The sequence below is a fragment of the Scophthalmus maximus genome, chromosome 1 (assembly GCF_022379125.1).
Source record: "Scophthalmus maximus strain ysfricsl-2021 chromosome 1, ASM2237912v1, whole genome shotgun sequence".
Lineage (NCBI taxonomy): Eukaryota > Metazoa > Chordata > Actinopteri > Pleuronectiformes > Scophthalmidae > Scophthalmus > Scophthalmus maximus.
This window is the reverse complement of record NC_061515.1, coordinates 2,821,134-2,834,197: the sequence shown is the minus strand read 5'-3', so window position 1 is coordinate 2,834,197 and position 13,064 is coordinate 2,821,134. Positions and strand designations below refer to the sequence as shown.

Sequence of the window (13,064 nt, the reverse complement as noted above, 5' to 3'; positions counted from 1 at the left end):
CGGCGGATTTAGTGAGACCCCCATTTCTCCGCAGTGCACTCGGAGATCAAACTGCAAGGAGAATGTTAGTTGATCAGGTGGCGTGCAAATCACTCGTGCCCCTGTTTGGGTTTGTTCATCGTGAGAACAAAGTTCGGTTTCTCTTCCTGTCCTTTGCCTCGAGTGTTGTATTTCAAAATGAATTGTACTTGCTACAATGTTTATGAACACACTGGTTTGGACAGAGCTGAGTTTTTTGTTTTTTTTTTAAAACCAGCAGCCGAGATTGACTGCGCCGAGGTCCCCAGAAATACAAAATCACACGCATACAGTACAGTAGATGCCATTCCAGTGCATTATGAAATTTATAACTCTGCCAGAGAGGAGAGGGGAGTTCAAAAGAATATTAAAATCCAATACCCAAAGAGGGCACGGAGGTTTATCTAAAGTCAGGGGCTTTATTCAAGCATCATGCCCACTATTTTATTGTTGTCTGTATTTACCGCCTGTGACTGATCCTCGTCCTCCCTGTGTGGTTATGAGAGCAGGGATTTGTTGTGACCCCATTGACTGATTGACTCCTGACTTCCCCTCTTCTTCCTCTTTGAAGAAACCCCCCCCCCCCCCCGTCTGTCCGTCCGTCCGTCCCCGCATGTTTATTCCCGACAGACAAAGATGGGTTGTGTCCAGAGAATGCGCCACCTGCCGCCGTGACCCCCAGGGGCCATGGTAATATCCATACAGGTGAACATCACTGGCTCCTGGTTCCCCTATTATGTTCCTTCGCCGCTCGCGGAGGCGGCCCCCAACTTACATGCAAAAAAAAAAGAAAAAAAAAAGATCAAACAAGTCCGTCCCAATTGAATTCAAATGGGAAATTTTTTTTCCGAGGTAATTCAAATGGGGAGCAGCGAAGCGACGGGACCGTTCTGTCCTCCGACCAAAGCCAAACACAAGGAGTCGACGTACTCTCTACCTCCGAGACATGATGAAGTCCCGGAGCGCACACGCACACACATTACAGATTCAACTTTCTCTTGTTTACAACTTTAAACGGCTCCCAGGACGTACAGATTCTAGTCGCACACACACACACACACACACACACACACACACACACACACACACACACAATGAATTCAACATTACAAAGAGAGTTGAGGACATTGTAATTTGATGCTGAAGGGCTAGAGATGGTCGGGAGAGTGGAGACGATTCGAGTGACAGTTGTTCCTGGATCAGTAGAGAACGGTGCAGGTCATGTAAAAAATGTAAAGGAAAGGAGTGATGGAAGGGGGGGGAGGAGAGGAGGAAGGGGAGGAAGGGGAAGGGCTGAAGTTCTGAGGTAGAGATAGGAAATAAAAAATGGAAAGGACATAAAAGAAGGGATGTAAATGACAGGAGAGGACAGGATAGAAAAGAGGAAGGGAAGGAAGTCGGGAAAAAAAATCAAAGGGAAGCAAGAAAAAGAAAGGAATGGGAGGAAGGCAGGGGTGGAGAAAGGAGGCTGCTTGTCTTCGGGGCAGGTAACAGCTTACACTAAACTGTTTGGCTTTAGAGTTGGAGCACCTCCGTGTGCCTGAAGGTCTTGAAGAATGGAGTATGGATTGAGCCCCCAACCCCCCCCCTCCTATGAATCTCCATTCTACGCCGCTCTCCTCCCACATTTAGAAAGCAGCGTGCAATGTATTACCAAAATGTGGCACGAAAAATATTCCACCGTTAATTTTTTGCATCGCTCCCTAATCAAACATCCAGCCGCCGCTCCGTCTCGCCTTATTACGGATCAGTAAGGTCTGAGAAAAGCAAGTGAACGTACAGTAATCGGCCGATGCCACCGTGAGCCTTTCAACGGAGGGGGAATAAGCAGCGGCTAATGCCGGCGCATGAACTTTGATGCTTACAGTCCAGTCGGCAGGATAAAAGGTGATTTAAATGAGAAAATATTTATTCCCTCCGCAGCGCCGCCATGATAGCAGCAAGCCAAATAAAAGGCACATGCGCACAGTGATGGGTGTCCCTTTAAAGATTCCAGGGGAACAGCAGTGACTCTCTCTCTCTCTCTCTCTCTCTCTCTCTCTCTCTCTCTCTCTCAATTTTAATCGATTTTAAAATGAAAAGTCAATTTAACAAAGTTGAAAAGAGAAAGATGGGCTGAGGGAAGAAGAAGAAAAAAGAAGAAGAAGCATTCTCTTGCACTCAAGCAGTAAACTAACCGCCGCGCGGCGCAGGCAAGAGATTTCAGCTGAATTATCTCCCACCTCACATTTGCTCTTAGGCAAGCAGTTTAAAAAGCCAAGCGATTGAGCCAGTGATCCAATTTGAAATGCAGAAATGATTAGAGCAGCTTGCCTCATTTCATATCGAAAATTCTCTGATTTATGACAGAGCACCAGCCAAGATCTATCTCTGAAGGGAATTAGTGTGCAATTCCTGCATATTTCTGTTATTTAGTCTCCCAATGGCAGATGCTATAGCCTGGGAGGGAGGGAGGGAGGGATTGAGGGGAGGGGGTGAAAGAGGAATGAAAGCAGTATGTAGGTATCTTTTCATTTCGGCAGATGTAACCGTGGCCATTTAGAAGAGGAGGGGGTGACACAAAGGCAGACCTGCGAAACGGAGGTATATCCCACTTCATGTGGGATGTTGACAGAGTCTTATTCCAGGGGCACAATGAAAAAAAAATATGCAGCTCCTAACTAAGCACACACACACACACACGGCTCTGACAGTGGATGGATGGCGGTGGGAGGACGCCGACTGCGAAGCTTGGCTTTGGCCATTTTCACCCCCCCCCCCCCCCCCCCCCCCAGAAAAAAAGAGACCCCCTTTGCAACTCAGCCATCCTTGAGGCTAAGAAAATATTAACACGCAAGAGCGATAACGAGAGCTGGAGGAAAATCTCCCCTTAATGAAATTTCCAGTTGACCACATGCAATTTGTTTCATCGCAGTGAACAACTAATTGCAACGGACGTTATCAAGGTGTGAGTGTGCTGCCTGCTGTAAACTGACTGGTAGAACAGGTGCAAATCCTTTATCCTCCCTCCCATGTTGGAAACGGAGAACATATAAACTCGACATAACCCAATACATAAGCTTGTTTTTGCTTTTTTCATATTGTGACATTAATACCGCTGGCGGTGTTTGTCTGAAAAGCAACGGGGCACTTTAAAGTTATTGGGTTGCCAGCACGTGAACACAAGGTCAAACGAATTTCCTCAATGTTTCAAGTGAAAGAAAATGAGTTATCGAGGAGGAGAGGGGGGAAACGGACAAAGATTCGAAAAAGACGTTTATACAATTATCGACTGAAATATTTTCAACTGCTGTTTGTGGGGGGGTTTTTTTGGGGGGGGGGTTGTTTCAAAATGGCACCACTCCACGCCGAGTGGGCGTCGCAGGCGGCGGATGCGGAGCCGGCGGATGTCTGGAGCCATTCAAGACGGAGCGGTTCTGATCTCTCAGTTGTCTAAATCCCGCAGCTGTGGGATCAAGACAAGATACAGTGCCAGTCGGTGACCTTGGCGGAGGGATGGAGAGAAAGGAAAGAAAGAGAGAGGAGGGAAAAAAAAAAGAAGAGGAGTTGCGATGAGGAAAATAATCATTCTCGCCCAGGTTTCTTGTATCGATTTCACCTGCCCTGACCGCGGAGCGGGTTAAGAGTAGCCGCTGGCGGTGAAATGGTCAGCGGCGATATCATTAGCTCGCTGTTTACACGGGGAAGCGGGGAGTCGGGAGACGGCTGAGTGTCACAAGCCACTTTCTTCTTCACCTCCTTCAGCTGATCAGAGGATCATGGTATCAAGGAGGGATTAGTAGCGACTTGGGATTTGTGTGATTGGTTAATTTATTGCGGCGACGGCAGGTCTTTCATCTATGGCAACATTTAATCAGCGCAGCCACAGAGGCTATTACAGGTTAGCTCCTTTCTGGAGTCGGTCCGGCTGTGCCATCAGCTCTATCACAATTCCCCCTGAAATTTCCAAATTATCTGGAACAGGCTTTAGCTTCTCAGTAATAAAAATTAGAACAGATTCCTGATAGAAAGCTTTTGCTCGCACAGGGCCAATTATAAATAGCGCAGCCCTGCCTTGCAAGAGGGAAAAGGTGGGGGGGGGGGGGGGGATCCAAGTCGGAGAGATGTGCACGGAACTTATCGTTCAGCCGCTGCTCCGCTCTGATCCAAATCCGTCTGGCTGAAAATTTATATTAGATTTTATCACAGAGGCCTAAGTCTGGGAAAAAATCAATGAAGGTTATCTTTTATGTTGCAGCAACTTGTGGAAATATTGATTTTCATTTTATGGCGAATTTGGAGCATCAGTTTTGTAATCACTTCCTCGCTGACTACACTGTTTTGGTCACTGTATCTCTTACACGGGGAACTGGTGACAGAGCTCAGGGAAGAAGGAGGGGAGGAAAAAAAGAAGAAGGAAAACATTACGGAGAGAGTATTGAAACCACTGGAGTGAAGGCAGTGGGTGGATAAACCGTAACACACTGCACAGGGAGGAAGGCCAGAGGGGCTTTTACAGGCTCTGACAGGGATAATAGACTGTAAACTGATATTAAACACTATAACTCTGTAAAAAATGTTATATATATAGATACATACAACAAACCAATGATACATTGGACTGAAAAATAAGAATAAGACAATATATTTTGCAATTTTTCGAAAAGTTCTTCTAGATTCAGCACTTCTTCTATTCATGCAAATGCATTTTTTTTATTTATTTTCTTTTGCGTCCGACATATTAATCTATCCATTAGGACTCAGCATATTTCGTGAACTACCACTCAGAGAGCTGCTTTGGACAGGAGAGAGCTCCCAGCGCGTCGCGTGCCCTCGGCTCGCGTGCTGGTTAGTGCAGTTGGAGAGAAGTGAGTTTGTTTCTTTAAAAACCATTTGATCACATACATATACTCCCCCTCGCTGCAGGCGGAATCGCCAGGTTCTGCCTGTCAATCTGCATCTTCTCCCGCTCTCGGCCACTCGGACCAGCTGACCCCGCCTTGTGCAAATGTTTTCATTTGCATGTCGCAGACGCTCCTCCCCCACGGTGACGCCGGCACCCTCTTAATCCTAAATATGTCGCGTGTGCAGTTGCTCTCCTCCTGCGTGTCTTTGTCTCTGCGGCGGCTGCTACATGCAGCGCGCACCGCAGATAACATTGGCCACCATTGTCACTATAGATGCGTTATGTAAATGTGCTCCGGGAGACTGCCGCGGCTTGTTGCTGCTCAGTTTTCAAACCCCCCCCCCCCCCAAAAAAGAAAAAGGAAGTAAAGAAAAAGTAATAAATGACAATTAAATCAAAAATGATTCATAATGCCCAACATCATGATTTTCTTTAAAGTTTATATCAAAGCAATTAGTGGAGGAATAATTGTGGTTAGTCAAACGATTTCTTCAAATTTCTAACAATGTCTGGTTATTTCGTCCCCTGTTGGCGACATTAAGAGCAGCTGGAATATCATGAATTCCCAGAGTCTCGGAGGGACGGGGCAGAGGGGCCTTTCGCCGGCGAATAGGAGATGGCTCCAGTCTGCAGATCTGAGAAAGGGTTAATCTGATTCCCATTTCAGATAGTCGCCTTAGCAACAATCGGCCCCGGTCGGCTCCGCTCCTTTGACAGCGGTGTGAGATTTTCAGGTTAGCCAGATAGAGGACTTTATTGTGAGGCTAATTTGAAATGTGAAATCGCGGATGGCTTAAATTACAGAGGTCCTCTCTCATCTGCTGCCAGGACGGGATAAGAAGATGCCAGGAGAAGGAATAAGAATATCAATAGACACAATTTACTGTCTGTGTTTGATCAGTTTGGCACTGTAGTTTGCCAATGTGCAGAGAGCTATACATATACTATTTAGGAATCTGCCCCCCCCCCCCTTTAATTTTTTTTTAAGCGAATGTATTTGTTTTCCTAATTCCGCAGACAGAATCCGAACAGATTCTTATCATCTCTCTGAGATGTATTTGCTGTTGGTGAATAATTCTCTCTCTCTCCAAAAAAAAAAAATCTGTATGTCCTCCAGCCTCTGACTAGATAGAGTTCATGGAAAGAGAAATGGGCGGGTGGAGGAGGAGGTGGAGGGGGGGGGGGGGCATGCAGGCAGGCACACTGCCGGAGCACAGTGCTCATCTCTGGTGCATATCTGTGCCAATTCAGACCTTTAACATGCTCAAGTGACATTTGCATTTATCCTTGAAGGTTGTTGCCGTTTGCGGGGGAAGAAATGAGTGAAACGCAGGGGGGGGGGGGCGGTGTTTCTCTCTGTTGCATTAGGCAGATGGACAGTGTCGCTGTCGCTGCCTGCCTCGGATTGGAGGGGAGAAAAAAGGAATGGAAGTGTCAAGATTGCACCCCAGCCCATTTTCTCTTCCAGCTAAACTATTTCTGTAACATCCTAATGAAGGAGGGCCCCGGGGTTCGGGAGTAATGGCCTTGGAACACTGACATTTTGCCTTTGTGTAAAAGGCTACCGTGCCCAGCTGTACTCCCCACCGCCATGAGAGAAAGAAAACAAACCCTCACATAATATCACCGACCCACCAAAACAAAATAAAACAGAAGGAATCACACGAGGATAAATGGAGCGAGTACATCTGGTGACACTGCCGCATGTGAATATCTATCGTGGCGGATTGTTGCACTCTGTCCGACGGCTTTCCCTTTTTTCTTTCTTCTCTCCCCGGGAAATAAAACTCCACTTTTAACCTCTGACCGAGAAGAAAAATGACCTTACACATTCGGAATAATTTTCCGGCACATTATAAAAAACTCTAACCTCAATCGCCCTTTGAAATGGATACTGATTCTTTAAATTCTTCCCCCGCTTGTTTCAGGAAATAGTGAGATCACGGCGATAGCGGTGCACAATGTGCCCAAAGTTCAACCGCTGAACGCTCGCTTCCTCCTCCCTCCGAGTCAACAGCCTCTTTCTTTTTCCCTTTTTCCTTTTTTTTCTTCCCCCTGTCGTGTCCTATAATTCCCAGGCACCTGAGATGTTCTTGTTAATCTTAAAGATCTGATGCTGAATCATGGGCTTCAATCCTGCGTGAGAATTCCTCCCTTTCTTTTTTTTATACAATGCAGCCTCTTGCACCCATTTGTCACCACTTTAACTCCTGCTTCAGAACACACACACACACACACACACACACACACACACACACACACACACACACACACACACACTTCTCAGCAATGTGAAGAAAAAAAATGTAAAAAGTGGGATTGGGCGGACTTCAAGTCTCCTGCTTTACAGTTTGTGAAATTGTCTGTTTGTGGCCACTCGCCGCGGCGTGAAGAGCACAGCCCGGTGGTTATTAATGTTTCCTGTAATCAGCGAAATGAGCGAATGATTAGTGTGTGTTATCTGTTCCTGTCCAGAAGACGAAGAGCACGGTCCCGGTGGTGCTGAGCGCCGGCCCCAGGTGGCTGCTGGATGTGACTTGGCAGGGAGCGGAAGACAACAAAAACAACTGTGTGGTGTACAGCAAAGGTAAGCACGCGGCGCCCGCCTCCTGTTATCTCGCCGCCGCGCCGCAGCACCGCTGCAAAGACACTGACAACTCTCCATCCACTCCACTGCTGCCTGTCTCTCTCTCTCCGTCTCTCTGTGTGTGTCTCCTACTTTTTCCTCCTCTCTCTCTCTCTCTCTCTCTCTCTCTCTCTCTCTCTCTCTCTCTCTCTCTCTCTCTCTCTCTCTGCTTCTCAAAGTCACAAACACGCGCAAATAATTGCGAGCACGCGGCCACAAGGACACAAAGAGACGCACACGTGCTCACGCACCATATCTGTTTTTCTCATCCAAAGAGTAATTTATATCACTATAACTCTGATTAGGAACTGAGAAACATCACTTGACACACAGAGTTAATGGTCTTTAGATTTCACAAGGTAATTAATGCCCCTCTTTCTTTTCTTTTCTTTTTTTATATTAAGTGAATCCCTATCTCGGAGCAGATAGCTGGCAAGGCACGAGTGGAGATGGGTTTTTTGCCATTTTGCCTCATTTGTCCTCGCGCTAATTCGCCGGGGCTTCAGCTGCGTATCTTTAATGAATCAGACATTCATACCAGCCGCAGCGGAAATGGATTCATGTAAATATGTGAGGGGGAAATCAACACAACACGTGTGTCATAAAAAAATCCATGTTTATTCAAAATTGACCCTAAAAGTATCACACACCAAAAAAAACCACCCCAGAAACAACCCACTGACACAGAGATAAATTCCTCAATCTGCTGAAACGCTCATTAAGAACAGCCCAACTTGGATCTGGGGAGAGCTCCGTTTGTTGCACATTGAATGAGGAAACAGCCCTGACGCTGGCGTCTGTATAGACCCCCCCCCCCCCCCATGAAAGCACGAGACAGCCAATAATTGGGTCTTGACGGGTGTTAACCAGGGAGACACTGCGAAAAATAAATACGTAAATAACGATGCGTTTTGGATTTCCAAAAAGAGTGAGCGAAGAAAGGAGGCTCCATTTATCACTTTTCAAAAATGATTACCCCGTGACAATACCCCCAAAGCTGAAACGGGAGCTCCCTCTGCCTCAAAGTGAATAAGTGGCAGGAGTGGGATTTGCAACCCCCGGATTTTCGGTCTCCCAATTCTCATCTACTAATCACTAGACTGCACTGGGGAGTTATCCTCTTAACCGGCTACTTAACTTTGTGCTCTTTATCACCAAATCATTAAAGTTTTGATAAGCTGTTAAAGAAGATTATGCACTTTCTTTAAAAAAAAAAAAAAAAAAGATCTTCTAATCTTTCTGCTCGGAGACTGACTGCAAGAAACAAAACAAAAAAAAAAGAGGGGCAATAACAGGATTTCTCACTGGAGAATCTCCCCCGCCGCTCTTCATACATGTGCTGAGATAGCATCGCGTGCAGCATCATCATCATCATCGCGTGCAGCAGCAGCATCATCATCATCGCCACCTCCGCTATGTGCCGCCGACAGTTGCTTTTTGTTTGTCCCTGCTACTTTGACCTTATTAAATTAAAAGACAATAACGTCCCCAGATGTCCCCTGGTGAACACACTTGCCAACCGATGAGACGTGATAGCAGAGGGAAGTCTGAATACAAAGAATCAATTTAAACCTTTATCTCGTCTCCTCATATAGCAGCTGTAAGTCGAGACCATCAGCTGAGCTGAAAAACAACAGCTTCAAATACACCAGACGCCCCTTCGTTCAGTTCTTCCTCTGCGCTTTTCCTATAGTTGTACTTTTTTACTTTTGGAAGTGATGTATGAGTTTTCAGAGGAATTGCTAGTTTCATTAAATATTGATTTCATAAGAAAAAATTGTCCGTCTTGCACTTTTGAATCTGAAACGCCGCTGTGGAACCACAAGGTAGAAATATAATATTCATGCTGTGTAATCCCGTACTTGACTCGGACGGCTTTGTCGCAACTTTGCCACAGAGCTTTGGATAAATTGGTCGGGTCTCCAATTTTCCCGGCTCTCGAACCAAAAATTGTTCCACAATTTGCTCCTAGCGGTGATGTTTTATTTCATTTTTTTCTTACGGTGGACTCGGACTCGGCTGGGGGAAGTGTTTGATGCCGTGTGACTCCCGCGTCCACACTCGATTTAGACCACGCATTCTTCTTCATCGGCTTCTATTAAATATTCTAATCTGTGTGTGTGTGTGTGTGTGTGTGTGTGTGTGTGTGTGTGTGTGTGTGTGTGTGTTCAGCCTCTGGAGGTGACATTGAAATTGAACGTCCGCGTGCAGGAAATATCAACTCTTTGTCAAATTCAATATTGAGTTTTGGTCTCCTTTCTTTTCCGCCGCAGTCTTGAAGCAGTTGTGGAAACTGCGTTTATCGCGTCGAACACCGGCGTTGACTGACAAACGACAGACAGGCTCCTCGGTCCGACGGGAACTTTCTTTCTCGAGGCCCAGATTGTTTGTATCTTCACCCCTGTACTGGTTCGCTCCTGTCGGTTTGCTTCGTTGCCTCGCTGAGATGCGTTACTTATGGAAAACGGTGAATATCTCAATACACAGTATGCTCAGCTGAGCAGCATGCTTTGGCTCACGTTTCAGTGGTCCCGGCTTTCTTTATGGCTGCCTGAGAAGATAGTGGCGGTTCACTCTGGACGCCTGCCAGCGTGGATCTATGGGGGAGCATCTTTGAGTAAGAACTGGTGATTGGTTCGAGTGGCTGTAGCTTCGCCCGTCGTTTCGTTTCTGTCCTGTGATTTTTCCGCATTACATTTTTTCAGTACAACTGCTCATCCCCTATCCCCGAAACTTCTCAATCAGGAAGTCGGGGGGGGGGGGGGGGTGCAGAAGGACAGAGGAGAGGATTCAGCAAACTACTCCAGCAGTGTGCTATGTATTATACATGCAGCGGCAGTGTGTAACAAGCAGCAGGGTGGTGTAGTCCGGTCCCCCACGGGCTGCCCCTGGACATCCTGCACCTCGACAAGCAAACTGTAGTGTCAAGTATAGATTTGGATCTTATAACTCTAATAATAATAATGCCAGCAAAACGCTGTTCCCCTGACGACTTGCATTCTGTTTTCGTGTCTTTATCTTTTTTCATCCAGATGAACAGAAGAGACAGGGGAGGGTGAATAATTAGAAGTCAGAGACCACGAGTAGCGTCTGAGGCATTTTTAAATGTCTCAAATTATGATTCACGGAGTTATTTCACGAATATAAATTCTTTCTTTGAATTCTCTCCCTTAAAAAAAATGAGTGGCAGCGAGGGGCCCTGAAGTGGAAGTGGGGGGAAAATGCGCAATATCTGTTTTTCCCAGGCTGTCAGCATGGCCCTGTTTGTTTTACATTAAACTCCCGGCAAGAGCCGCAGCAGCCAGCCATTACTAAAACTCTCAAGTCTACTACTGCGCTAACTCATTATCGAGAAATCCACCTGGAACTCCCACAATGCTCTCCTCCACACTCCGACAGTTTTCTTTGAAGCGCTGAAGTTATAGAAACAGGCAGCAAGTCTGCAGAGTAATTATATGTTACAGTAATGCAGGGGAGCGGAGGGGGAGGAGGGGGAGGAGGGAGGGATGACAGACAGGGACACGGAGAGAAAGAAACCAGTGGAGAATTTTCTCCGCAGATAAACAACAGATTGATAAACAATACAGCTGGAGAGTAGGAGAGAAACTCTGAAGCCCCGTTCTGATGGTTGCTCGTCTCAACTCGTAGTCGAATGTGTTACCGACGGAGACCGAGTTCAGAAAGCAGAAAACTTGCCTGATTGGAAGTGGAGACGGTGGCAAAGGAGAGAAACTATAGGTCGCCTGTGCCGGCGGCTGATCACGACGCACAGTTAGGTTTTATTGCGCGGCGCCTTCCGACAGTTGTAGCAATTACGACGGGAGCAAAAGGAGGAAGTCAGGTGACGTGGTCGGCGTGGCGACGAGGAGGCGGACGTGGGCGGACGGAGCGACTGAACACGGGAGGCCACCGCTTGTTTCTGGTTCTGAAACTGATCAACGTTGTTTTTCTCTTAGCCGTGACCGCACCACCTTTATTACTGTAACCATGACGACAGAGGTTTTTTAACATTAATGAAGTACTTATTTATTAAAACACAAGTCACGATCTTCTCCTTAAACTTAGCAAGGTTTTTTTTTTTTGTGCCCTTAACCACACAGTGGTGGATTCATTAGCTTTTATTATTGTAACCATGACGATCCAGTGCACCTATTTCAGGAGATGCTGCTTTGGGTCGAACCCGAGAGGAGACACTTGTAATAAGGTCGTTTAGAAACTACAGTCAAAACTGCGTAAAGGCAGGTTTTGTTTCATATTTTCTTTCGGAAGAAGAAAATATGAAAACTTAAAGATGTGTTAGTTCACTTCTCAATACTTGACTTCCTCACTCTGTCTCTGACATTCAGCCTCAAGCCCCGTTCTTTCACAGTGGAGCATGAATCTTTCAAAATCAGCTTATGAAAACATTGTTTCATTTTTTGAAAACGGGGGCGAAATAATAAACTTGTAAAAGACGGTAGGTTTTAGCAAATGGGTCAATTTGTGCACATGGACGGTTTTTTCATCAGCAGATTAATACACATGTAGTATTTACAGCAGGACGATGGTGACCACCTGCTTCTGGAAATATAAAGTACAGTCCCCATGTTCAGGACTATTAAAGGAGAATGTCACCCAGTCCAACGTTGTGGCTGAATTATGTCCTTTTAATGCTCGTTACATGAATTCACTGTTGGTTGTGAATTTCCTTTCGACTGGATTGTTGTTGATACACGCTCACATTATGCGGCATTATTCGGAGGTCACCTAAACTTTTCGCACCGTAAGCCTCTTAGGCCCCGGACCACGTTCAGAGACAGCATGTCCAGTAAGTCTCCGGAGCTACTCGGCCCATTGTTCACGCAGCGGTTGACCAATGTAACTAGGCCGTTTTACATAAGCCCGGACAGTGTCTTTGTGTTATTTCATATTCTCTAAGTCCTCGCGATCAGATCCTTTTTTCTTTTTCTTTTTTTCTATGCCTTCATTTGCTCGTTCCGCTGCTCCACAGCTGTAAGACCTCTGAGGCATAAGATGAACTAGTGTCTGGACAGATGTACTTTCTTATTTCTTTCTCTTTTTAATAGAGCCAGTCTAACTATACACATTTCGACAGACATATTTTTGTTGCGCCTCCTCTCCTGCGCTGCTCGCTGGAAGCGGGCGGCGTGAGCTGGTGAGAGGAGAGGATTCTTACAGTTCAAAAAAATGTAATTGTTCATTTCAGCCCTCCTCTCTTAAACCGACTGCAGCGAGCGGGAGGTGCGAGGGTGATTATCTGTTATCTGGGAACATAGCGAAATAGTGTGACTGAATAATAACTAAACAACTGACACAATGTAAAAATTTCATTATCAGTGTATTAAAACAAAATTGTACCCTAAAGGAGTCCCCCACCGCGGCTCTGAGCAGCCGACTAATTATGTTTAATTAAAAGACAACAGAGATCAACAGAATCGTTTTCATTAGGAAATTATTAATGATTCCGCCGCAACAATAATTGATTGCACTGAGCCACGCGATAACCGGGGTACGGTCAGGCTGGAGCGAGCCGGG

General features: G+C 46.1%; 1 protein-coding gene across 7 annotated transcripts in view; it reads left to right on the top strand.

The window, feature by feature from the left end:
• Positions 1–13,064, top strand: part of zfpm2a (zinc finger protein, FOG family member 2a) — a 146,356-nt gene that overhangs the window by 93,128 nt on the left and 40,164 nt on the right. For 6 of the 7 annotated variants that reach the window (XM_035605287.2, XM_035605464.2, XM_035605876.2 and 3 more), the window contains one exon: positions 7,379–7,490. In XM_035605287.2, coding sequence (XP_035461180.2) covers positions 7,379–7,490 — 112 coding nt within the window. The remainder of the gene's footprint in view (positions 1–7,378; positions 7,491–13,064) is intronic. The other variant, XM_035605372.2, reaches the window with a different exon arrangement.